This window comes from Barbus barbus (assembly GCF_936440315.1).
Source record: "Barbus barbus genome assembly, chromosome: 13".
Taxonomy (NCBI): domain Eukaryota; kingdom Metazoa; phylum Chordata; class Actinopteri; order Cypriniformes; family Cyprinidae; genus Barbus; species Barbus barbus.
Genome location: NC_136741.1, coordinates 8659971 through 8686714, shown reverse-complemented (window position 1 = coordinate 8686714; position 26744 = coordinate 8659971). Strand labels below are relative to the sequence as shown.

Genomic DNA, 26744 nt, shown 5'->3' with positions numbered 1-26744 from the left:
CAACTCTGCCATGTCGTGTCGCACAATGTCTCAGAGAAAGAAACAATAAAAAAGTCGCAAAAAAGTCAGCTGGTCGCGGTACCATAACAACACATCTGCGCTCTGATTCGCAAAGACCTCGCTGCTATTGTACTGGTGTGGGCGCACAAAAGCTTCATTCAGTATTTCACCAGCGGCAAATTCACAAGACAAAATCACTGTGTGTGACTTTAAGAGTCTTAAAGCGATTTAAAAAAGCGTTCGCTTCTCGGCTAGACTTTCTCTCGAAACGGTGTTTCGAATACACCTCTGGTGAAGCTGCCACACACGCTCACGCACCAAGTTTACGCGCTCTCCGTTCTTTACCTTAACAGGTTGCCTCTGGACAGTTCGGGGGAAGCGAAGGGATGCGGATGGAAACGACCTTTATCCCGATTTGCCTCGGTGTGTGTGCATTCAGAAGAGGGCGATTGAAAATCCCGTTCAGCGTGCTTTTCGTTGTCCTCTAGTGCTTCGTTCTCAGACAGGCCCTATAGGAACTCCACCGCAGCGCTCTCGCGCGCTCTCTCTGCTGCTCAGCCCAGCGCTCGATGACGTCACCGCTGCCAGGGCTGGACTGCCCTGGGCCAACACTGTTAGTGACTCAAAAGCAAAAGGCAACATACAAGGTCGCCGTGTATTGCCAACTTAATTCTTTCCGTTTCATAAAAAAAAAAACAGTGAGAGCCCACCCAGACTCTCAACCGAACCCATGGGACCCCCACACATATAGTGGCGGCCAAAATGAGATATTTTCACCAGCTAAAAAATGGTTTTAAGTCAGTTATCTCTATATTTTGCTGTAGTATGTCAGTTGGAAATATCAGTTTACATTTCCAAACATTAAATTTGCCATTAATTGTAATAATCCAGTGAGATTTGTGTTTGCACAAGGAGTCTGACAACAGCCAGTGCTCCACAGAGATCTGATCTGATCATCATCCAGTCTGTCTGGAATAACATGAAGAAACAGAACAAACGGAGACAGACTAAATCCAGAAGAATTGTGACAACATCTCAAAGATGCTTCAAGAAACCAAAGCTACAGTACCGTTAAAACTTTTAGAATAGATTTTCTTTATCAATGAACTTCTATTAACTAAAATAAATCAACATTTGTGTGACCCTCCTTTGTGTTTAAAACAGCTTGGCCCTATAGGTGCACTTGCGTATAGTTTCAAGTAGCTTTGCAGGGAGGTTTCTTGAAGCATCTCGCAGACTTTCCCAGTTCTTCTGGATTTAGTCCGTCTCAGTTTGTTCTGTTTCTTCCAGACAGACTGGATGATGATCAGATCCGATCTCTGTGTGGAGCACTGGCTGCTGTCAGACGCCTTGTGCAAACAGAAATCTCACTGGATTATTACAATTTATGGAAAAATGAATGTTTGGAAATGTAAACTTATATTTCCTACTGACGCATATACAGCAAAAGATGAAAATAACTGACTTAAAGGGGTCCTATTATGCTCTTTTACAAAGTCTTGATTTTGTTTTGGGGGTGTACTAGAACATGTTCTCATGCTTATTTCACATAATTTACATAAATTACACCTTTATTCACAAATTTACATAAGTTACACACAACGTTTCGCATGCTTTTTTCAGGTTTTCTGTATTCCCCGTCCTTTCCTATCAAAATGCATGCTACGGATGCAGAAACGCAGAAAATCGAATTTCCGTGATATCACAAATACAGGAAAACGACTTCGTAGTCCAAACGAGCCGTTCGTTGTAGTTCTTGAAAAGGGATTTTTTTAAAACTAAATATATTTCTCTTTGGAGTTGACTTTGATATTTGTAACGTTGTAGATCTTTTTATGTCCAAACATACACACTACACACTGACTAAAATTCAAAAAGTGAAAAAGCATAATAGGACCCCTTTAAAACCATTTTTAGCTGGTGAAAATGGTGTTCTAATAAATTTGGCCACCGCTGTATATATTAAAAAACAAAAAAAAAATTTTTTCTATTTTTTCTAGGTAAAAGTGAGAAATATGCATGTGAGAATGTTACCTTGGCATTCATATTGTATCACATATCATATCAATACGTTTGCAATTCTTAGTGCTGTTTCAAAATAAATGCCATATACAGTTTTTTCCTCTTTCTGTAGTCTAGGCCTATTTGATCATTTTTTAGCAATTTGTCATTCAGTTCAGTTTATTCAGGAATATTTTCATTCATAATATAACTTTGAGATTCTTAATGCGGTTTCAAAATAAATGCCATGTTTCAGTATATAATCTGTTTTTCCCTCTCTTTCTGTATGCCATTTGGTCATTTTCAATTTTTCATTCAATTCAGTTACAGTATACATTCAGGAATGTTTTTGATGATGTGTTTGTTCATTTACATTTTTCCCAAAACTATATTGTAAAGACAAAACTAAATATTACATAATTGTTTAAAATTGTATTAATCTTTTTACCTGAATATTTCTGCAATCAATGTACAGTACAGAAGTATGTTATGTTCACAATATGTTGTTCTAAAAATCTGATTCAAGTTAAAGGCAATGATCTATTGTTTTTAGTCTAATGCATTTGATAGCAAAGTTGGAAGGAATATACAGTTTTGTCAAAAAAACATGAGTTGTTGTGTTTATAGTTTAAAGCAATTAATGTGCCTCAGCGAGTGAGGAAACTGTAAATATGTCACAGCAAATGTTAGCGAGAAAGAGGCCACGTGATTAATGAAAATAGTGTTTGCTTTTACATGACCATCTGCTTTATGTCATGTTGTTGACGTCTGTGTGAACATGATCATTCCTGACCTTGACTCTTTTTATTCAGGGAATCTCTCTGTACTGACAGGAGTGTGTGTGCGCATATGTGTGTATGTGGTTGGCAGCCCATATCCTTTCCCTGATCAGCTTAGTGAGAGAGTGAGTTAAAATGCCATTGACTGAGTGCAGTATTCCTGCTGCTGGCTCATGAGGGATGCCACAGTCATCAGAGAGATGGGCCTTTCAATATCATCTGAAGGACAGAAAACTGCTGTCTCTCTCTCTCACACACACACACACACACACACACACACACACACACACACAAACGCACACACTAAAGCTGGCTGCTGACAAGCCAAATGGCAAAATTTAGACAACAGGAAATCAATGAAAGCCAAATTATGATTTGTGAATATACCGGATGGAAACACTAAAGGATTCATTCATGGCACTAGTCCAGGTTTGGCTCAACCATGCAAAAAACACACATCTTACGTCTTAGATAGTCAGAGTTTAGAAGTTGCTTTTGAGAGGTTTTTCAGCTGATTCTTTCAAAGAAATAAAGCTACAAACTGTATTCGTTGGCGTGAACACCCACCCCCACCCACTCTACATACATTGGTTGTTTTGTTGAATTCATATATCTCAACAATTCAACCCTGTTATAAAAGCTGTTGCAAGAAAAATATCTTCCCATAATTTATGATAATAAAATATGATTTATGATTGCGTTATTGATTTAAGCTATAGGTTTGCAGTCATTTGTATTTACATTTGGGCCATACTAGGACATTCACATTTTGTTCTTGAGTCACTTCAGTGTTTAATTAGAAACAAATTCACATAAATTCTGTATTTGGTGTCATAACTAACCTACAGTTTGAGAATTCTTCTGTACGTTTCATCTTTTTGTTGAAAAACAGCACCCCCTGGTGTCCAAAAGCAATGCCAAGAATTAGCTTCAGAGTTCATGCAGCTCAGCATGACGTTATAAATGTATATATTAACATTATATGGCTTTTTTTATCGACTGGTAGAGTTGTTTTGTTTGTTCCTTGAATTTTGTGTCTTCATTGTGTTGACTTTTGTTTGTTCAATTCATGATTCATAGGTTTTTGGTTGAATTCAAAAGCAATTTTTGCAAATGACTTCTGAATGAAATTGTATTCGATTAGAATAAAATGCATTTAAAGGACTTTTCATTACTTTCTCTAATGTGTCTGCAACAAAAGTAATTTGAAAAGGCAACATTAAATACATAAAATGTTAAATAAAATAAAAATAATAAGAGGGATCCAAAAAAAATGCATTTTGTTTTTATTAGCACTGCTAATTTAAAATAAGCTATTTCACATATATACAAGACAAAATAATAACTGAATTTACACAAACAACCCATGCTGTTCAAAATGCTTGATTCTTAATAGCGTGCTGTTACCTGGAGGATCAAATCTTCTTGAGCATCAATAAATGTTTGCACCTTTTGTAGTTGTGTACGAGTTCCTTGGATCTCAATATCATATACAGTCACTATTGGGAAGAGTAAGTGCAGGATTTTTCACAAAACATACAGTCAGTCACTGATCCAGAGTTTTAACATTTAGGGGTACGTAAACTTTTGAACTGCTTCATCTCTGTACATTCAGCTACTATTTTGCGGACTATATAAATGACTGGAGTAAAAAAAGTTTATTCAAGGCAGTGCCACATTTGAAAAAAAAAGGAATTTATGATCCCTCTTATTTTTTTCTAAATTAGTAACATTTTGTAAACTTTTGTCATTAAACTTATGACCTTAACTATATTTGGGAAACAAAAAAAAGAGTTTGGTTAAATCTGATTAAATATTTTAGTGCTGAGCATACCTGAGCAAAACTATTCCATATTTTTCAAGGCCTGGAAATTAATTTTAAACATTGTATGCTATCCTGAAAAATTTAGTATCCTGCTGTGAGGGAAAGGGGGCAATGGGGAGAATATTGTGGGGAATTTTATGATATCCAATATTCCAAGACATTCTTAGATTACAAAACAAAAAATAAAAAGGGCAGACTTGGAAAAAAGTAAAAAAATAAATAAATAATCAAATCGGGACTAGCACCCAAATTACACAGAACCCAAAACCACCCTGTTGACACAAGAGATCCATTCCTTCAGTATTATTATATAGAAGTCTTTATACAACGTAATCAAACTGCAGATGTTCTCAATTCCTTAAAATGTATTTTCAAGCAAGAACAGGGCACATTTTTAAAAATAATAATAATAATTTTAACAGAATAGTAACTTGTGTGCAAAATCTTGATGCTAAATGTATCAAGTCCATGTGATCAGTATCCTCACAAAAGATCTCCATATGTAGTGAGTAACTGTAAAATGACAGATGTGCATATTAAGTCCATTATCAGAGCAAAGGATCAGGTCAAGAGTCATGTTGATGACTATCTCTCAACTCTGGGCCAGCTCCAATTTGTTTTCTGCTGTTTTTGGTGCTTCAATTACTTCTCCACACATGAACTCCTCCTACAACAACAACAACAAAAATATTGAACAAAATATTCCAAGTTTTTTCAGATACATTGGACATTCCTATTGAACCAGATCCTATATTAATTATATTTGGAGCTCCCAAAGAATTTTTGAGACTTACACAGGCACAACAACAGTTTGCTTCATATGGGTTGATCTCTGCCAAAAAACGTATCCTTTTGTTTTGGAAGAAAATAAGACGTTCCAACTCCTAAATTATGGCTGACAGTGTTGACAGGTACACTACATCTGGAAATAATCAGGTATAATCTAATAGACAAGATTTTGTTATTTGAAACAATTTGGTCCCCTTTCATTTCCTTTCTACAAACTTGTGATTAATATGTTTATTATGCCTTCAGTACCTACTTTAGCATAGCACTTATGGGTCAAGTGTTTGGGTGGGGGAAATGCATTTACATTTTTTTCAATTATTATTTTCATGACTATTGTTTGTTTTTTTATTTTCATTTTCTTTTTTTAATGTTTATTTGTTAATTTAATTTTTATATGTTTGTATTTTTTAAAAAAAAGTGTAATTACAAGCGACTGTCTGATAACCTTTCTAATAAAAATATTTAAACCAAAAAATATTGTATATTTTAGACTTGGCCTTAATAAACTAACATGATTCTATACACAATTCTCATAATTTAGCCAACCTTTAAAACAGATCAAATGTTATCAGAGATCATTAATTAATCACAGTAACAGAATACTGTAAGAATGTATTATAAGGCCTTTCTACAGAAATTAAATCTCAGCGTTTTCCCCCACAATCATTAATAAATATTTATTAGCTATAATCCTTACTTTTTCAAAATTAGCTTAAGTGAATGTTTAATTTAATTAAATTTTTATCATTACAAGAAAAAAAAACATTATTAAAGCATTATTTCTACAATAAATCAAGAACATAAATAACCATATGGTTACCAGATATACCTACGTAACTTGTTTTTATTATTATTATTATTTTTTATTTATTTATAGACAAGACTATCAAACAAGAGGACTCTAATGTGACTGTTTATTCAATGATAATTAATTTTTTGCAGTGTGAAACAAAAATAACCAAGCCGAGTTGTCTATACACAAATACCAGAAAATACTAAACATCCTACCTTATCATAGATTACTTTTACTATAAGTGAGCAACTCGGACAGGTGGCCACTTCTTCACCATTCTCAAGATCCTCCTGAAAGACAGAAATAGTTTCCCCTTAACAAAATGCTATTTAGTTCACCTAAAAATATTTGCCACTTAGTTATACACTGACACCTCCTGAGTCAATACACACATGTATATTATTAAATCACATGAGTGGCAGTTTCTTTTATCTGGGTTATTATCTTGTAGTTCTTTAGACTATTCCAAAATTATATCCATTAAAAGTAACAATGATTCAAATAAAACTCTTCATATAAATGCCATATATACACGTTTGTAAATTTAAGAAAGCGATAGTGTCAAGTCATGACTGTTTACATTCTGATGCTCGAATAGAAAAACACTTGCCTTCGTTATCGCGAATCTGTCACCACATGGACAAGGAAAATAATATGTTTCTGTTTCTTCATCATACTCAAAATCCTCTATTTCAACCTCGTCGTGAAATACCGTCATTTTAGATCAGTTACTAGCTAAACGGCCTCGCCGCCGGTGCTGATTCAACACGCGCCCGCTGTTGTTCAATACGTGGCGCACAATTGTGACGTTGATAACCAGCGAATAACAACAAAACGCTGTTCACAATTTAGCCACCAGGAGGAGACGATTTACTATCCACCTTACCCCTCACAGATTAAACATTAGAATAGACCTCGACGATGAAATGGAATATTCACGCTGCAATCAATTATTATTCAGTCATATACAGGTGTGATGACCTAACTAACTTTCCCAATTTAGGTTGGTTCTATTTGCTTCCATTTGAGTCACTAGGTTATATTGGAATATCATTTATGTTCAAATTATGAATACTGTGCAAAAAATGCAAATCTAACTCTTCAGATTTTGGTAGCCCGAAAATTAATGTAACTAGCCCAAATAAAATAAAGACCATAAATGTCAATCAAAAACATTTTCAATACACAAATATCAACGAATATCAAGGAAAGAGTTTTATTTTACTATTTACAAGGTATCTGCAGAATTCTTAAAAATCTATTTAAGGCAATTTGAAAAATGTGAAAATCTTTTGGGCGGACATTTCGGTCACCTGAGCAAAAGCATTCTTTATGCATACTATGGAGGAGGCCTATCCCAGGGGTAGGCAACGTCGGTCCTGGAGTGCTCTGTCCTGTAGAGTTTAGCTCCAACCCTAATCAAACACACCTGAACTAGTTAATCAAGGTCTTCAGAATTACTAGGGCTAAAGGCAGGTGAGGCTTTTTTCAGGGTTGGAGCTAAACTCTGCAGGACATTGGCACTCCAGGACCAACGTTACCTACCCCTGGCCTATATTATAATGCACTGTAATGCAGAGGTCTTCAGCCCTGTTCCTGGGGACCCACTATCCTGAAGAGTTTAGCTACAGCCCTAAATCAAACACACCTGAAGCGGCCAATCAAGCTCCTCAAGACTACTTGAAAATTGCAGGCAGGTGTGTTGAAGCCAGTTGGAAAAAAACTTTCGAGTGGGTCCCAAGGAGCAGGGTTGAAGACCTCTGCTGTAATGTATTATGCATTCAGTCTTGTTTTTGAGGTATTACAGAGAAATGTAAGGAATATCAGCCACAATCTTTTAACATTTTTCTTCATTCGTTATACTGCTATAAAAAATTTAAACAGTAAACTGGATTACACATATCCAGTAAGTATGCATCAAACATTTAAACACTTGGCAACATGTTTTCACTCCTCCTGTGTGAGGAAAAAATTCATCCCAAATTCTTTGAAAATCCAATGTTGTAATTGTTGGAAAGAACTTAGTTTAGTATTGAATTAGATTTTACAATTTCAAGCTTTCACTTACAGTTGAGTGAGTCTCTATGACGTAACTGGAGTAAAGGCTCAGAGACAAGCATTCATTCTTGCAATGCAAATGTGATTAACTGGTCAAATAGATTTGGGCTATTGAGGAGATAAGAGGAGAACAAGATTTTCACAAGACCTGGTTTTATGAGGCCATGGAAAGTATTTGATATTAAATCTTAAATGCAAGATATTGATTACTAATGCTTTGTTTGAGAACTAGTTGCAAAAAAAGCAATATTCAAAAAAAGGATGTTTTTATTTTTATTTTTTTCAGAATTTTTATGTTTTGTTTTCTTTCAGCACAAATATTAACAGTGGCTCATATCACCTTTGTGAACAAGTAAATGCCTTCGTAAAGCTAAACTAGGGTTGCACAGCAGCAATAACTGTAACTAAACATTGCCTGTAATTTGAAATATTGATTGTTTGTGATGCAGGAATGGTTTCAAGCCACATTAGATCAGTTGACTCTTCTTTTTTACTGCTATGAATGGTCAAGTCAATATTATTTGTATAGTGCTTTTAACAATGCAAATTGTGTCAAAGCAGCTTTACATCGGCTTGATATAAAGCTGGGTGGCTTTATATCAGCTTTACAGTATTTAGACGGGGAAATAGTTTGTCGAAATAGTGTCATTCTCCTCTAGCCAGACAAAATCAGTAGTTTAAATCTAGGCTAAAGCAGAATCAGATTGTGCAAAGGACTCATCTGGTTCCTGTGGTCTTGGAGACAGGGTCTTCACTGGGAATCAGTCTCTGGGGCTCATCTAGGTGTCCTGGCTGTAGAGGTCATCTCTAGGTGCTGATCCACCATCTGATCTGGAAACAGTCTGGATCTGGGTGGCTACGGTGACCTCGGAATAAGAAAGAAACAGACTAATATTAGCGTAGATGCCATTCTTCTAACAATGTAAGTACATCAGGTGTTTTGGGAAGTGTTGCCGCTTCCGGTTGACCTAATTAATGCAGCCTAACAATCCTTGGATTGAATTATAGAAATATAATTCGGATTTGAATTATAGAAATGCGATAGTGTATTATGTGTAAACCAGGTTAAAGAGATGGATCTTAATCTAGATTTAAAATGACAGAGTGTGTCTGCTTTCCGTACAGTGTTAGGTAGATTGTTCTAGAGTTTGATATTGATATTCTAGGTATTATCAAATGGCCAGAGTTTTGAGATCGCAGCTGACATTAAGGACGATATACAGGTCCTTCTCAAAAAAATTTGCATATTGTGATAAAGTTCATTATTTTCTGTAATGTACTGATAAACATTAGACTTTCATATATTTTAGATTCATTACAACACAACTGAAGTAGTTCAAGCCTTTTATTGTTTTAATATTGATGATTTTGGCATACAGCTCATGAAAACCCAAAATTCATATCTCCAAAAATTAGCATATTTCATCCGACCAATAAAAGAAAAGTTTTTTAATACAAAAAAGTCAACCTTCAAATAATTATGTTCAGTTATGCACTCAATACTTGGTCGGGAATCCTTTTGCAGAAATGACTGCTTCAATGCGGCGTGGCATGGAGGCAATCAGCCTGTGGCACTGCTGAGGTGTTATGGAGGCCCAGGATGCTTCGATAGCGGCCTTAAGCTCATCCAGAGTGTTGGGTCTTGCGTCTCTCAACTTTCTCTTCACAATATCCCACAGATTCTCTATGGGGTTCAGGTCAGGAGAGTTGGCAGGCCAATTGAGCACAGTAATACCATGGTCAGTAAACCATTTACCAGTGGTTTTGGCAGGTGAGCAGGTGCCAGGTCGTGCTGAAAAATTAAATCATCTCCATAAAGCTTTTCAGCAGATGGAAGCATGAAGTGCTCCAAAATCTCCTGATAGCTAGCTGCATTGACCCTGCCCTTGATAAAACACAGTGGACCAACACCAGCATCACTGACTGTGGGTACTTGACACTGGACTTCAGGCATTTTGGCATTTCCCTCTCCACAGTCTTCCTCCAGACTCTGACACCTTGATTTCCGAATGACATGCAAAATTTGCTTTCATCCGAAAAAAGTACTTTGGACCACTGAGCAACAGTCCAGTGCTGCTTCTCTGTAGCCCAGGTCAGGCGCTTCTGCCGCTGTTTCTGGTTCAAAAGTGGCTTGACCTGGGGAATGCGGCACCTGTAGCCCATTTCCTGCACACGCCTGTACACGGTGGCTCTGGATGTTTCTACTCCAGACTCAGTCCACTGCTTCCGCAGGTCCCCCAAGGTCTGGAATCGGTCCTTCTCCACAATCTTCCTCAGGGTCCGGTCACCTCTTCTCGTTGTGCTGCGTTTTCTGCCACACTTTTTCCTTCCCACAGACTTCCCACTGAGGTGCCTTGATACAGCACTCTGGGAACAGCCTATTCGTTCAGAAATTTCTTTCTGTGTCTTACCCTCTTGCTTGAGGGTGTCAATGATGGCCTTCTGGACAGCAGTCAGGTCGGCAGTCTTACCCATGATTGCGGTTTTGAGTAATGAACCAGGCTGGGAGTTTTTAAAAGCCTCAGGAATCTTTTGCAGGTGTTTAGAGTTAATTAGTTGATTCAGATGATTAGGTTAATAGCTCGTTTAGAGAACCTTTTCATGATATGCTAATTGTTTGAGATAGGAATTTTGGGTTTTCATGAGCTGTATGCCAAAATCATCAATATTAAAACAATAAAAGGCTTGAACTACTTCAGTTGTGTTGTAATGAATCTAAAATATATGAAAGTCTAATGTTTATCAGTACATTACAGAAAATAATGAACTTTATCACAATATGCTAATTTTTTGAGAAGGACCTGTAATGCGATAAGAGCTCACTCAAATACTGAGGTGCCAAACCATTCAGGGCTTTATAGGTAATTAGCAAGATCTTAAAATGTATACAATGTTTAATAGGGAGCCAGTGCAGTGTTGACAGAACCGGGCTAATGTGGTCATACTTCCTGGTTCTAGTAAGAACTCTAGCTGCTGCATTTTGAGCCTACATTTGGAGTTTGTTTAGTAAACGTGCAGAGTAACCACCCAATAAAGCATTACAATAATCTAGCCTCGAGGTCATGAATGCATGAATTAATGTTTCTGCATTTGACATCGAGAGCATAGGTTGTAATTTAGATAAAAATGCAGTTTTACTAATGCTAGAAACATGTTTTTCGAAGGAAAGATTGCTATCAAAAAGTACGCCTAGGTTCCTAACTGACACTATCGACCACAACATTCTTTTAAATAGATTAGAAAAGCTAAGATCCAGTAGCACTAATAGAGAGATACAACCACGATGATAAAATCAGGTCGTTTGTAACTCTAAAGAGAGCAGTCTCAGTACTATGATATGTTCTAAAACCTGACTGGAAACCCTCACATATATAATTTTCTCTAAGAAGGAACATAGTTGTGATGATACTACCTTTTCTAATATCTTTATCTGACTTTAATGTCAGTGACTCCGCCTCAGCCCGTTGACCTGTCGGCTCCACCATGGCTCCTTGCTCCCTCCTCTCCACCGTGGCCCAGCCGTCCACTAGCTCCCTCGTCCCTCCTGCGCCGCCTTGGTCTGGCGTCGACCATCCTGCACCTCGTGACTCCACTCCTCCGGCTTCACCTCGTCCCTTCGTCCCTCCGGCTCTGTCAGGCTCCTTCATCCCTCCGGCTCCTCCTCACTCCTCTGTCGCTCCGGCTCCACCGTGGCCTCCCGGATCCACGTCGGTCTCCGGCACCATCTGCACGGCACCGCCTAGGACCTCTGGATCCTCCCGTCGCCCTTGCTCTTCGGCTCTCCGTCTCCACCTCGGGCTCTTCCTCCACCTGCTCTGCCACCGTTGGTTGGCCCCCTGGAGTCGGTGGCCATTCCTCCTCCATGGCTCCTTCCTCCGTCGGCTCCACCGTGGGCCACCGTTATGGCTGTGGCCTGGGTCCCGCCAAGCTCCTCCTGCTCCGGGTACCTCCTGTCTCTCCCATGGCTCCTCCCTCCTTCGTCGCCTCCCTGGTCTCTGTCTGCCGGCCCCCTCCCGGGTGTCCGTCCTTCTCCTGAGCCCTCCTCCTTAGTTCCCACCCACCCCTCCCCTTTGGATGTTTCTACGGTGCAAGAACGCACCTTCTGGGAGGGGGCGTTATGTCAGGATCATGGACTGTTTTTGTTGTATTTTTTTACTCCCCATGTGTTGCATGACCCAGTTTCTTCACGTTAATTGTTAATTTGATTCCAGGTGTCTCTCCTTAGTTCCTTGATTGTCCTGTCTTTAAAAGCCCCAGTCCATTCAGTTAGTGTTTGTCGGTCCTTGAGTGTCTTCCCTGCGTGTGCTCCATGTAACCCTGTTGGATATTAAAGACTCTAGTTTTGTGAATTCTCTGTGTTTCCTTGTCTCCTCGTTCCTTGTGATTTGTGACAGCTGTTTAATTAATCATGATGTCTGTTAAAGTCCGCATGTGAGTCTGACCCCTGCGTAACTCAATATGTGCACACAGTACAAGGAGCTGGTTAATGTCATTTTATTAGCAAGTTAATGTATTTGTGGGAAACGTTCATATGATACTTTAAAATGAAGGGACAGAACATGGTGTGCTTTGAAGTTATGTCAAGGGTTTGAAGATCATTTATCTGAGAATATATTTATCAAGCCAAGAGGTTGAAGATAGAGAATGCTGTGCAAGAATTAGTTTTCGACAAATAATTCTGAAAAGATTGAAATATTTATGGACATATAGCCATTCACTCATTCTGATTAAACCTATTTCAAAGACTCACAAGTGTCTTCTTATGGGGGGGGGTTACTTTTATTTACAAACGTTTTGATGCCAAAGACCGACAAACATGATGATCCCTGTGAGACAGATATATGTTTTATATAAAAAGACCCATTTGTACTTCATGTGAAATACATACTACATACTATATATACTAATCAATTATTTATCACTTTTAATTAGCAGGTTCTTGGGGTGATATTAATTGGTTTACATACAGTAAGATTAAATATTTTTCTCAGTATTAATTTAAGATGCGTGAAACAAACAAAAAAAAGTAGTTTTTTCTTGCTGGTAAAAACTAAGGTTTTAATATGTGCAATATGTCTCAAATTGTCTGTAGACCCCCAAGCAACCTTTTCCATAGGCATCTAATTTTAAAACTCTTCATGTAGATAATATTTACATGACTAAGACATAAATGAAGTATATTCAGTGAACACATTATTTTGTAAGAGCAAATCTGCCAGGAAAATAAATGTGAATGTGAGATTGGGCGGATTGAAAACAGGAAAAAACAGGGTTTGTATGGAAAAACACAGTTCCTTTGACCTTTTTAGTTAATTTTTAATGAGTAACCAGATGTTCTTGTGGTGATATTAATTTAGTTTGTTCCAAAAGAAATCCTATATCTTTTCGAAATCACTATAATGAAATTAAATGCATGGTAAATTATCTAGGCCGATAGCAGGTCATTTCTATTTTAAGTTTAAGAAATGTTAGTTACAATGTAATACTGCAAAAACAGCAGTGAACATGGAAAAAAGATATGCATAAGCCAAAATGTGCTTATTTCAAAAGTCTCATGATGCTATAAAGTTTCAGAAAAAAAGGAATGTCATGAGTATCTAAACCTCTCCTAACTTAATTTGCATTGGCTCCAGACAGTGTTTATGGTACTCTGCAGGACCCAGAGGTCAATGGGGAAAACTACAACTCTAATGATGTTATCCCGTGTATGTAAAATGTACCAAAGTCTAAGCTAATTGCAGCTTGCTGTGTTAAGTCATAAGCTGGGGAATTTTGTACAGCCACTGAGAGATTTGGATATTATTGCTGGACTCCAGTGGTCTCTTACACAGAGCCTCTACAGGGGGTCCGTTTCATGCGTCAGAGACCTCTTATGTACTGCCTCTGAGTAGCAACATAATGTTCCAAAATAAAAGATAATACGGTTGCTGCAAACCTCAGTTGCCCCAACAGCAGATCACAGATGGTGATTCAGAACATATATTGCAGTTAAAAACATCAGTTATCATGAATTATCATAAAAAGTGAATTTTCACAAAAATAGATTGCAAAATTGGATGATAAAGGTTTTCATGCCATGTATAAATCATTCAAATGGAAATAGACAAATGTTTCACTGTTTATACCCATGGTGCTTGGACTTCTGAATTGATTACTTTCAGGTGGTTTTAGATGGCATTTTAGATGCTGAACAGTAACCTTAAAACTATTTAAAAGGAACTTCCTGTAAGATACATGGTACATTTCTTAACATTAAAGAGTGTAACATAGAAAAGTAGCTACATAAATGGACAAAATCATGTGTGTGGTCCTTTTCCTCCTTTACTTTATGTTGTGTCCTTATTACAGTGTAATTAAGTCACTAGTATTTATATATTATTTACTGTTATTACTATAGTAATACATGTAACGTAACAAAAACCATACACTTAAAAATTTAAATTCTATCATTAATTACTCACCATCATGTAAGACATCATTAAAATTATCCAATTTATGAACTTTCACTGAAAGGTACTTTAAGGAACCCAAAAACATTTAAATTAAAATATATATATATATTATGTAACCAAAATGAACCGTTTTTGAAATCTTGTAAAAATACCAACCTGGTACGTTTTCTTTCAGTAGTAAAAAAAAAACAACAAAAAAAACGTAAATATCACATTTGTCTACTACGAAAATGAAACCAGACCAAACTGCAACTTAGTGCGTCGGTTTTCACAACATTGTATTTGGTTGTAATTAGATAATGTATCCATGTTACATCAGTGGTTCAACCACTGTGTAAAATAAAGCATAAACAACGTAAATGTCACGATGCGCTGGGAGCAAGGAGAAGAGGAGAACAATCAACATTCCTTTAATGAAGAGAACACCAGGAAACATACATCGGGCAGGGGTGAAGACAAACAATACCAGACGCACGAGGCAAGGAAACACGGGGCTTAAGAACACTGGGGAAAACTAGATAATTAATGAAACACAGCTGGGGACTAATAAACTAATGATGAGAACTAAACGAGAACAGGAAACTAACCATATAAGGACATAGAGGGAGAAACTAGGGCAAGGAAGGCACATGGCGAGCAAAACACAAGACAGGTCAAAAGTCTGACAGTAAACAACGTATCCGCGTACATAAGTTGCATATGATGTTTACATGTGTAATACTCTCCAGAACGGCACCAGGGGGATGCAGAGGAGTCTAACTGTTGAATAAAGTCATTAATTTGGGGGGGGGGTTGGATTATTTTAATGAATTATTGGATTTTTACATTTTAATGATGTCCTTACTACGTTTCTGGACCTTGATCATGTTAGGATCCTTGCTGTCAATGGGAGGGTCAGAGTCAGAGAGCTCTCGAAATTCATCAAAAATATCTTAATTTGTGTTCCGAAGATGAACGAAGGTCTTACAGGTTTGGAACGACATGAGGGTTAGTAATTAATGACAGAATTAATGTTCTTAAAAGAGCTCATCTTGTGTAGTGAACCAGGGTTAAACAATACTCATATAAACACTGAATTTATCTATATCCAAGCCAGGTGCATTGTATGGAGAAGTGTTATTGCCCAAATAACACTGTACTATAAAAGAACATCCTATCTTGACATTAACACATCTTTTTTAGCCATGTACACTGTTGTTTGACTGGTCGGATCTGGCAATGCTTGTTGATTTACAGCCAGTGTGATGGCCCAGGAGGATCACTGCTGACCTTATAGAGCTTGAGATGTACCTCTCATATTGTAATCTAGACAGTTGCTGGATTTATCTAAGGCCTTATCACCGGGCAGAGTGGCTGGCACAGCAGCATCGAGGTGTGTGCCACCATAAGTGCACTGCCAGGCCTGCGTACGTGTGATAATCAGCCTGGCCTGTGCACTTATGGTGGCATCCATGGTTCTGTCTTCACATTCTTGTGTTGTATTGATGGTATGAACTATCGACACCCTGAAGCCCAAGAAGTTGGGTTTCCCTCCGGTCCACAATTGGGAAAATCAGCTAGAAATGCTTAAACGGTTAGTGTATCACTGAAATTAGTATGTCTCTGATTTCTTTGAGCTACTGAGACTATATTTATCCAGTGTATCTGACTGAGTGTATATTGTCTTGCATTCAAGTTTAAATCAGATTGAAATATGCATCAAGACATTGTAATGCACTTTGGATGACTCTAATTTTCCACTGCAAAACTGCTTCTGTATTTGATTTGTTTTGCGAAGGTATTTGCGCTGTCAAAATAACAGTCAGGTGCTTGTTTTGTCAATGGTGCCTTTTATTAGACAGAGATGGCATAATATAATTTATACTGTCAGTTTTGTTGCACATAAAGTGTACATGAAGGAAATACACCACACACACACACACACACACACACACAAACACACAAAAATCATTAGCAATATAGAATGGTCAAGGCTTTTGTGTAGCCTAATTATAAACTGCATCCCCTAGAAATAATAGTCACAGCCAGGGATAAATGACGCCTCCATTTGCAATCTGATCATGGGAATTCAAATGTTAACTGACGACTGGCATAACATTTCCGTTCTTTAGCCATAAGGAAATCTTAGTACCCATGGGAGTGACAGATGAGAATGGGCAAGGTTTGGAGCAAACAGGTGTTGGGACTCACCATTGTAAACCATCAGCCGCAGTGACGAAAGTCTTCCAGAGTTTCTTTCTATTCCTTGACTCTGTCACTAAGCAACTGTACAGTATCACACACAGGCCTCTGCTCATACTGTGGCCAGAGGGATGGGGACGAGCCAGGGTGGGGCAGGGAAAGCCAAATCCTACAAAAGGTACTGTTTTCTTTGGAAATACTCAGGCAAAAGTTAAATATAGCCTTCTGTGTGTCTGTGGGTATTCTATAAGAAAAAAAAGCATTCTTGTAGCTCCAAGAATAAAGCATGGCACCCACAATGATTCAATTTCTAGGGTATGAATGAAGATGGTTAAAACTTATTCTGAAGCGGTTCTTATACTTTTAAGACTAACTAGTCACCATCTTATAAAAGCCATGGCATGGCATGACCTTGAGACATATCGACACACAGCGCAAGAACTTGGTTCAACACAGCCAGTGTTTGGAAAGAGAGAGATAGAGAGAGATAAACTTCTAACCCAAATTCAAACAGTACAGAAATCAAAATAGCATTATTTATTTTATTTGTATGCAAATGTAATATCTTGCATGTGGAATGAAAGGCACAGCATGGATGATTTTCAGGGCATGTATGACTGAAATAATGGTGATTGTCAGAAATTCAACACAGTGGGTTTAATATTAGGTGGGAAAAAATCAGAACATGCAGATTTCCTGTTTGATCACATTGAACTTTTCAGCGTATACAGTGATGAATAGATCAGCAATGCTGATCATAAGTTGTGTTTTGGATGGGATGCTTGTGTGTTGGCATCACAACAGGCTTTAGAACTAGAAGACTTCCTTCATCATCCAGCATGGTATTTTGGATGGAACTTCTTTTGTTAACAAAAGAAGTCTTGTTGGTTAACGTTCTGGTGTCTTTACAGTTTAAAAGACAACTTTAGGATGATAATGTTGGTGCCCTGTATGATGTAATGATTAGATTCACATCAGTTCGAGAAAATACATGGTTCCACTATGGATTGAGTGGATAGGCACTGTGAAATACTGGCTTAGTACTGTGTATAAATACTGTGTATTTATAGTTCCTAATAAACTGTCCAACCCATTTCAATCACCCCATTGCCCCTTCCAAAGGGGGAGTATTCCAATAAAGAGGAGCACAGGAGTCACTCCTCCATCTCTCTTTCAAGAACCAAAGACACAACACATCACAGGACAGGACAGGCAAGTCAGTCTTCTCTTCTCTTCTCTTCTCTTCTCTTCTCTTCTCTTCTCTTCTCTTCTCTTCTCTTCTCTTCTCTTCTCTTCTCTTCTCTTCTCTTCTCTTCTCTATAGATTTGACCTATCACCTTTTCCCCCCGCCAATTCCACCCGCTTTAGCCTGTTGCTTTATATTAGCATCTAGAAAGCTGCACTGAAGCTGAAATCTGCAACTGATCGATCTGCACCAAAATGTCAGATTCCTTTTTTTTTTCAAAAAACGATCTGCTCATAATCATCATCAATCTATATATTGTATATATTCATGAATTGAATTGAATCTTTATTGTTTTATTCTTTCAAACAATCTATTCTAATCTGTTCTGAAGAATTCTATTCTGAATTCTATTCTATTTTGTCTGTTCAGAAAAATTTGAAATTACAGTATGTTCTTACTATTCATGCACGGAAGTCAAGATGGAATACTTTCAGGCATGATAATTCCAATGCTTGTGAGTCAAATACTTTTCTCTGCACCATATTTTAATAGCTTTAGTGGTAATTTATTACATTACAACACATTAGAGATAGAATAAGTCCATCAGACTAAGGATTTGTTGTTGAAAGTCTTTTAAAACTGACATCATTACAAAATGATTACTGAGGCACATAAAAGCATTTTGTTTGTATTTTAAATCAATGTGGTCTCCATCCTCTAGGTTTGAGATTTATACTTTAAGCAGTGTTTTAGTACTGGTATGAAAAGTTTAGTTGTCTTTTTTTTTGGTTACTAGTTAGTATGGGCATAAATAAATGTGTCAGGCATCTCCACAGCCACCTGTCATTCCTTTATCCAGTTACGGCTGAAAGGTTCCACACACAGAGGCCTTCTTGTAGTCTTTAATTAGCTGAACATTTCACTTTATCATTGTTGATTTAATTGGAAATGAATTGGTTGGTTTGCGGCTTCATTAAGGTTCAAAAGTAATTCACATGACTCAAAAGATTCTCCAGCTAACCTCCTGCTTTTGTCAGTCTTATTTAATCCCTTTATGTATATATCTGTCTGTTTGTGACTAAGGAGAATGAGGGAGATATGTCTCTTTACTGATAGTAAGGGACACACTGGGGACAGCTGGAACCACTGAGACTTGTCTTAATCTGGTGCCCAGTGTTGGTGCCAGCCAGCCAGGCAACACATCAAAGAATCCATTCAGAGACAACAGTGTGATCTGACAAATGTTCACAGTGCAGATTTAGCTGACTCTATTACTTTTCTGTGGGAGACATGAAGTACATAAAGGAGTCTATTAAGTTATTATGAAGGTCACTTCATAATTACTCAGGTTTACATCACATAACTGGCTGTATATGGACTACATTTCTGACATTGTAAACTTGCTCTGTAGCTCACCTGGTAGGCCTGCAGTTATGCATTTGCGATGTGAAACACAAATCACGACACTTGATGAAAGAGCTCAAAGACTTGTAGTAGCAAGCTAAAGTGGTATGGTTGCTTCAGCAAATGTGTTTTTAGCTGTTTTGATTTTGTTAACATCATTGGTTAGGTTTAAGGTAGACTTTAGTATAGGTGGTACGTTAGCCACTCACAAGAAATTTCATTTCCAAACTGCCACGATTTGTACAATAAACAGCGTAATAAAACGTTTATACCAAATATGTCCTTGGTAAACTAAAGATTTTTCAAACTTTTGAAAAAATTTAAGTAAAGGTAATAGCGGAATAGTTATGAACCCTGTCATGCACTTTACCAAGTTTACTGAAGTGACTCTGCAAGACAAGATTTATAGAGACTTTTTGTGTTTGACTGAGACTCGCTGAGAAAATAAATTTGGTGTGGAGCTCAGAGTGGGTAAGCATTGTGTGCAGTGCACAAAAGTAAGTCTGGACACAGTTCTGAGGGATAACGCAGGAATATTAGCAGGGCTTTACTGAGGGAGACACAACAGCTGGGACTAATACATTGGCACGCCTTCCGCTCTTTCTTTAGAAAGTTTGCGTCATGTAGTTAGCCTTTATCTAGCAGATGTTAAGCACTGGTATTATAGGCCTACAAGTTAAGTTTCATGCTTAATGACACATGACCTCCTCAACCTGTCCACACAATTTAAAACACACTTTTCTTTTAGGAATTGTTTGACTCCAAGATGGTAGAACGCTATGACTGCCACTACTGCAAGGAGTCTTTGTTTGGGAAGAAGTATGTTCTGCGTGATGAAAATCCATACTGTGTGAAGTGCTATGAGAGCCTCTACTCCAACACCTGTGAGGAGTGCAAGAAACCCATTGGCTGCAACAACAGAGTATGTTCATCTTCACATTTTCTATATGTTCACATACAGTACAAAATGTCTCAAATACAAAACAGCTGGAGCTGCCCTTGTGAAAAAGAAGGACATTTTATAATATTTAAAGATAAAGTTACAATTTGGAACAATTTAAATAAATTAACTTTAAATGTAATATTGAATAACACACTATAATTAAAATTATAATCAAGTGCTTAACGTGTATAAGTGTACTTTAATACATAAAGGATTATTAAAACAGTTATTTAAAATGTACTTTAAGTAAAGCTTTTAAAAGTATACTTAAATGTCGAAACTGTGATGAAAGTCTCTCTCTTTAAATCAAGTAGCCTTTTATTTCATTACTATTATATCATAAGCAAGTACAGTTTTTCTTAAATATACTTTTACGATTTCAAATACACTACAAATGCACATTCAATATAATTAAATGCACTTCTTTTTCAAGAGTGCTCCAACTTAAATAGCAGAAATTATTCAGAAATATGCACTTTTCCATTGCTTCCATTAGAATGATAGTTCTAGCAGACTGTGCACCATATTTCTCAGAACTCAGTACCCAGAGTGAGAGGTCTGAGCGCGGAATATTTGACCATTTTTATTTAGTAACACAATGATTTGGAGCTTTGTGCAACTGAGCTCTGAAAGCTGAGAGATCACCAGGAGAGTGGTGGGGAGTCGTGGAGAATGAATGCCAGCTCATGCACTCTGGACTGAAGCCAGCAGGAAGTCAGTGTTGGAGAGTGAGTACAGAACCAAATAAAGAGACCAGTTTCACCTTGGTGATGGAAACAGAGACATCCATTGCCATTTCAAAGACAAATTTAAACGTTTTATCAGCTTTAGTTAATATTACCATTTCAGATTAAATAATTTTGAAAATATCTTTCAATAAGATTTAGCTTTTAGCTGTTCTATTTTAAAGGCAAGGTATTGTAAAGGCAAGCATCACTATTACTATTGAACTATGTGTTAGGGATAGGAACAAACTCTGAAACCTAATACGTTAAAGACATAGATTATCCAAAAATGAAAATTCTGTCATCATTTACTCATACTTATCTATTCCAAACCATTCAATAAGATATTTTAAAATGTAATTTTGAAATCACACTGAAAGTCCATGCAAACAAAATTGTCACGCTGTAAAAGGTACAAAAAGACATATGTGTACAAAAATTTCACTGGTGTGCCCTTTAAAAACGTACTAATATGTACAATTTAGGTACAAATGTGCACCTTTAGAGGTAAATAAGGTACAAAGGTGTACTTTTAAAAAGGTACAACCCCAGTGAAAGCTTTTGTTTGGATTTTCTGAGGGTGTTACAAAGTCTTCTTGCACTTTTTGAAGCGTTAACATTTTGGTTGCATAGACTTTTAATGGATGAACACAAATTATAAGTGTGTGTGGAAGTCTATGAGTTTGGAGCAACAGGAAACTCACAAAGGTGAGGAAATAATGGCAAAATTGTCAATTTGGGCTAAACTATCCCTTTAAACTCTATGCTATGGACCTGTGCTATAGAGATGAACCATGCCACAAGTTGTGCAGCTTGTTGAGAAGAAGAATTTCTGATTTTAATTTTTTTTCATTGCAGATGATGAAACGGGTGAACCCCACACCCACTTGCATTAAATGAAGGGGATAAAAATAAGAGACATGCTAGCAACAGCATAGCACAGTGCTAAACGCCACTCAGAACACTTTAGCCACAGAATAGCAATGCCCTAAAGAAAAAAAAAACATAAATTACAGTGTATTATAGTAAATGTTACAGATATATAAGGACCATAATGGTATACTTTAGACGTACATTCCCATCCCTTATATTGCTATAGACCTGTGGTGCTCTTCTCTCTACAGGCTTCTGTGACTTTCTGTCATTAGTGTCATTACATGGTCATTAGTCCTGATGAGGAGGCTGTCACTGGTCTGGAGGACAGGCCTGGGGTGGAGCCACATCTGTGTGGCCTGTCCTTGGCCCAAGTTAGCTGCTGCTCCCTCCTTTAGTCGCAGGCAATCAGAATGACCTCATAGCACCTTGGGCCAGCGATTTACCAAGCACACACTTTCTCACTCCAAATTGGTGGATAATTAAAGCACTGGTGTCATACATTCATCCTGAGGCGGTGTGTGTCCACAGCCTGGGACAGACACTCACTGTAACGTACTCCGATTGGCAGATCACACTGCGATTGGTCGCAGACACCAGCACCTGCGGCTCTCATTGGCGAGTGACCTGCTGTGAAGCTGACAAAACTTTACCCTCCCGCTCTCCCTAATTAGCTGTTCAAAGGCTGAAAAAAAGCACTGAGGCCAAGTCACCCTTAAATCCAAGTTTAATGCATGTGAGACAATGAAGGTCCAATTTGTCCTTACCTGTATGCTTTTGTCCTCAGGATCTGTCTTATAAGGACCGTCACTGGCATGATGAATGCTTCCACTGCTTCAAATGTCACCGTTCTTTGGTGGACAAGCCGTTCTCCACCAAGGACGAGCAGCTACTGTGTACTGAGTGTTACTCCAATGAGTATTCCTCTAAATGTTTTGAGTGCAAAAAGACAATCATGCCAGGTAAGTGAAACATTTTCTTGATCTGTTCTTTACCCATGAATGATACATTAAGATTCATCACAATGAGACATTTGTTGTGTTGGACAGCTAATGATATAATAGCAATAATTAACTTTACAATGGGAGTGCTGAGAAATGGAATGAATCGATTTCAAGGGGTAGTTCACCAAAAAAGGGAAGCCATTTACCCAATTATGTCATCAATTTTTCAAACTTATGTCATTCCTAACATATACGACTTTAATTAATCTTCCACCAAAACTCTGACACTTCAAAACTTTTAATATAGGCTTTTATTCACATGTAAACTTTAATCAATATACATACATCAAACACATCAAATATGTGACCCTGGACCACAAAACCAGTCATAAGTCGCTGGGGTATTGTAACGGGGCGAACAAGATGTGAGGCAAGCGGATCCAATTGCAAGCTTTTATTAATAAACAGTCAAATCACTGGCAGGGTCAAACAACAGCAAACGGATATGGCACAGGCAAGACACAAGAGTAATCCTAGGGTGTGGGTCTTGATTGGCCAACAATATCCAACAGGGCAAGGCTGAGAGATAATCCAGGTCCACGAGCAATAGTCCAAGGGAGGTGCAAACAGAGTCCGAGCGGCAAGGCAAAGGCTTAATCCAGGAAACACGAACAAAAATGATAAACGCTATACAATACTCAGCAATGACAGAGAGGAAGTCCAAGGCTTATAAATCGTGTGTGATTGTGTGATCAGCTGTGTAATCAGAGCAATGTGAGATTGGTGACAGCTGTGTTGTCAGTGCAATGGATGATGGGAATTGTAGTCCAATGGTGAAGTGCAACAGTGGTGGAGTGCAAGAGTCCATGCGGTGAGCGGGTGACCTCTGGTGGTGAGTGAACGGAAGTTCATGGACCGGATTCGTGACAGTTATATTTGTAGCAATAGCCAACAATACATCGTATGGCTCAAAATTATTGATATTTCTTTTATGCCAAAAATCATTAGGATATTAAGTAAAGATCATATTCCATGAAGATATTTTGTAAATTACCTATGATAAACATATCAAAATGTACATTTTGATTAGTAATATGCATTGCTAAGAACTTCATTTGGACAACTTTAAAGGCAATTTTCTTAGTATTTGATTTTTTGCACCCTCAGATTCTAGTTTTTCAAATAGTTGTATCTCAGCCAAATATTGCCCTATCCTAACAAGCCATACATCAATGGAAAAGTTATTTATTCAGCTTTCAGGTGTTGTATAAATCTCAATTTTGAAAAATTTACCCTTGTGACTGGTTTTATGGTCCAGGCTCATATATGGCCAGTGGCAGCTCAACTGCTCAAACATGCTTGCATGACATGTGAAAACTCAAAAATTCATTGGATTTCTTTCACAATGTTTTTATCAACTTTTTTGTGTTTAAAAGATGTGGTGGAATGGACTTTCAATGGAGGCACACTTTGGGGCGTATTAGTAAGAGACCATGTCAGGCACAATAGATGCCTGAATTAATAATAAATGTGTTAAAATTAATGATTTTTTTTATTTACAATTTGCTTGTACAAAATAGCATAGAATTGTATAATTAAGATAACATACATAATGACTGAATTTACAGCAAATTCATAAATCGAACCAAAACAACAACAGCAACTTCCCCAGTACGTGAATGCACCATAACTAAATGAGGACAGAATTTTCATGTTTGGGTAAACTAACCCTTTAATACATGTGTTATAATTAGTGCTGTCAAACGATTAATCGCGATTAATCCAGCATCCAAAATAAACGTTTTTGTTTACATAATATATGTATGTATACTGTGTATATTTATTATGTATATATAAATGCAAACACATACATGTATATATTTAAGAAAAAATGTATATTTATATATAATATAATATATAATAATATGAATATATAAATGTATAAACATGAATATTTTCAAAATAAATACTGTATGTGTGTGTATTTATATATACATAATAAATAAACACAGTACACACACACATATAATGTAAACAAAACTTTTATTTTGGATGCTGGATTAATCGAGATTAATCATTTGACAGCACTAGTTATAATCCATCCTTGCTATTATCCAGCCAAGTTATGTAATGCTTGTTTGTCTGCATTTTTCTCAATTTTTCCAGGCTCCAGGAAGATGGAGCATAAGGGGAACAGCTGGCACGAGACCTGCTTTACCTGCCAGCGCTGTCAGCAGCCTATTGGAACCAAGAGCTTCATTCCTAAGGACAACAATAACTACTGCGTGCCCTGCTACGAGAAACAATTTGCACTGCAGTGTGTGCACTGCAAGAAGGTAAGAACCAGAATGCAACATTGTACATTGAATAAAAAGTATTATATATGACATCACACCTTTATCACTTCCTCTCAGCCAATCACCACTGGGGGCGTGACCTACCATGACCAGCCATGGCATAAGGACTGCTTCTTGTGTACTGGCTGTAAGCAGCAGCTCTCTGGCCAGCGCTTCACCTCTCAAGAAGATTTTCCCTATTGCCTCAACTGCTTCTGCAATCTGTATGCCAAGAAGTGCGCTGCCTGCACCACCCCTATTAGTGGTATGAGACATTAATGAAATATTTATATCTAAAATAAAACATTTATATCTCCTTATCTTTGGAAGGTGCTTATCAGGACCAAATGGATAATGGATGGATTCCTATAGGTTTGGAATGATGTAAGGTTGAGTAAATAATGATAGGATTATTTTGATGTTGAAATCATGCCTTTCTGACCTCAAGACCTGTCTCATAGCAATCTTCTTGTCCACACTTTAGCAAACAATAGTCATATTTCCCATGATATTATTACTATCAGAAGCTCTGTTATTTGTTTCTGTCATATCCTTTGCAGGCCTGGGAGGCAGCAAATACATCTCCTTTGAAGAGAGACAGTGGCACAATGACTGCTTCAGCTGCAAGAAGTGTTTGGTGTCCCTGGTGGGTCGCGGCTTCCTGACAGAGAGAGATGATATCCTGTGTCCTGACTGTGGCAAAGACATCTGATCAGACAGCACAGCACTGCAATTCCTAACATTTTATTATTTTATTAAACAGCTTATATTCTTAGAGGTCAATAGCAAAGCTTTTATCAAAGGTAATATATTTGTCTAATAAAAGTTCTCTTTAGATAATTAACTTTAAAGGGGCCTGTGCATGCCAAGGCCTATTATTATAATATTGTGTCATGTTTTTGTGGTCAGAGTTTAAAATATAGTCAAATAAAAAAAAACATATGCAGTGTAAAAATTATTTTTATTTTAGAAATAGAGACATAAATCATAATGAATGTTACATTTTATAGTATAATTGCCTATTTTACCTTTTTTGCGACTAACATTTGCTTTTGACTCATCAATCAATATATATCATAGCCTGTGTGAAGAATTTGCTGGAGCTCATAATAAACTTCTTGAAAAGACATTCATTTAAGGCTCAGTACTGCTTACAGGAGATTGCTATAATAAAAAAATGACTCACATTCGATGCATTTAGTCTAAATATGCCTCAGCTGTTCTTTCTTGTCTTTCAGTGAAACCCAAAACAGAACCCAAAGGTCTGTTTCATCATGCATCTGTCTCAGTTTATTAAAAGCAATGTAGGTATTATACTCGATTCTCACTGGGGGTTGAATTTGGAAATATGGAAAATATTTCCTAAATGGCAGTTATCAGTCATACTATAATAATGCATGTTTGTTTCACAGACCCTGGTAATACTTAGTATTGATGCCTATTCTGACCTATTCT

General features: G+C 37.3%; 3 protein-coding genes across 5 annotated transcripts in view; 1 reads left to right on the top strand and 2 right to left on the bottom strand.

Annotated features, from left to right (window-relative positions):
* LOC306879512 (cytoplasmic protein NCK2-like) overlaps positions 1-682 on the bottom strand; it is a 42212-nt gene extending 41530 nt beyond the window's left edge. The window contains exon 1 of the mRNA XM_079432511.1: positions 346-682. The gene's annotated coding sequence lies outside the window, so the exon portion shown is untranslated. The remainder of the gene's footprint in view (positions 1-345) is intronic.
* A 3362-nt stretch (positions 683-4044) lies between these two features.
* Positions 4045-6984, bottom strand: dph3 (diphthamide biosynthesis 3). Its single transcript, XM_079432193.1, has 3 exons — positions 6798-6984; positions 6403-6477; positions 4045-5272 (listed from the first exon to the last, which is right to left on the bottom strand). Exons 1-3 carry the CDS (start codon positions 6903-6905, stop codon positions 5198-5200), a joined length of 258 nt encoding a protein of 85 aa, XP_079288319.1. The 5' UTR covers positions 6906-6984; the 3' UTR covers positions 4045-5197.
* An 11029-nt stretch (positions 6985-18013) lies between these two features.
* On the top strand, positions 18014-26493 carry LOC306878797 (four and a half LIM domains protein 2-like). 3 transcript variants are annotated; one of them, XM_079431329.1, is made up of 7 exons: positions 18081-18320; positions 18494-18578; positions 20217-20390; positions 22797-22971; positions 25120-25289; positions 25368-25554; positions 25850-26492. In XM_079431329.1, exons 2-7 carry the CDS (start codon positions 18513-18515, stop codon positions 25999-26001), a joined length of 924 nt encoding a protein of 307 aa, XP_079287455.1. In that variant the 5' UTR covers positions 18081-18320; positions 18494-18512; the 3' UTR covers positions 26002-26492. The 3 variants fall into 3 exon arrangements, with proteins under 3 accessions (XP_079287456.1, XP_079287457.1, XP_079287455.1); XM_079431330.1 differs by lacking the exon at positions 18494-18578 and having other exon boundaries at positions 18014-18090; positions 25850-26493; XM_079431331.1 differs by lacking the exon at positions 18494-18578 and having other exon boundaries at positions 18049-18094; positions 25850-26493.
* The last annotated feature ends 251 nt before the right edge of the window (positions 26494-26744 follow it).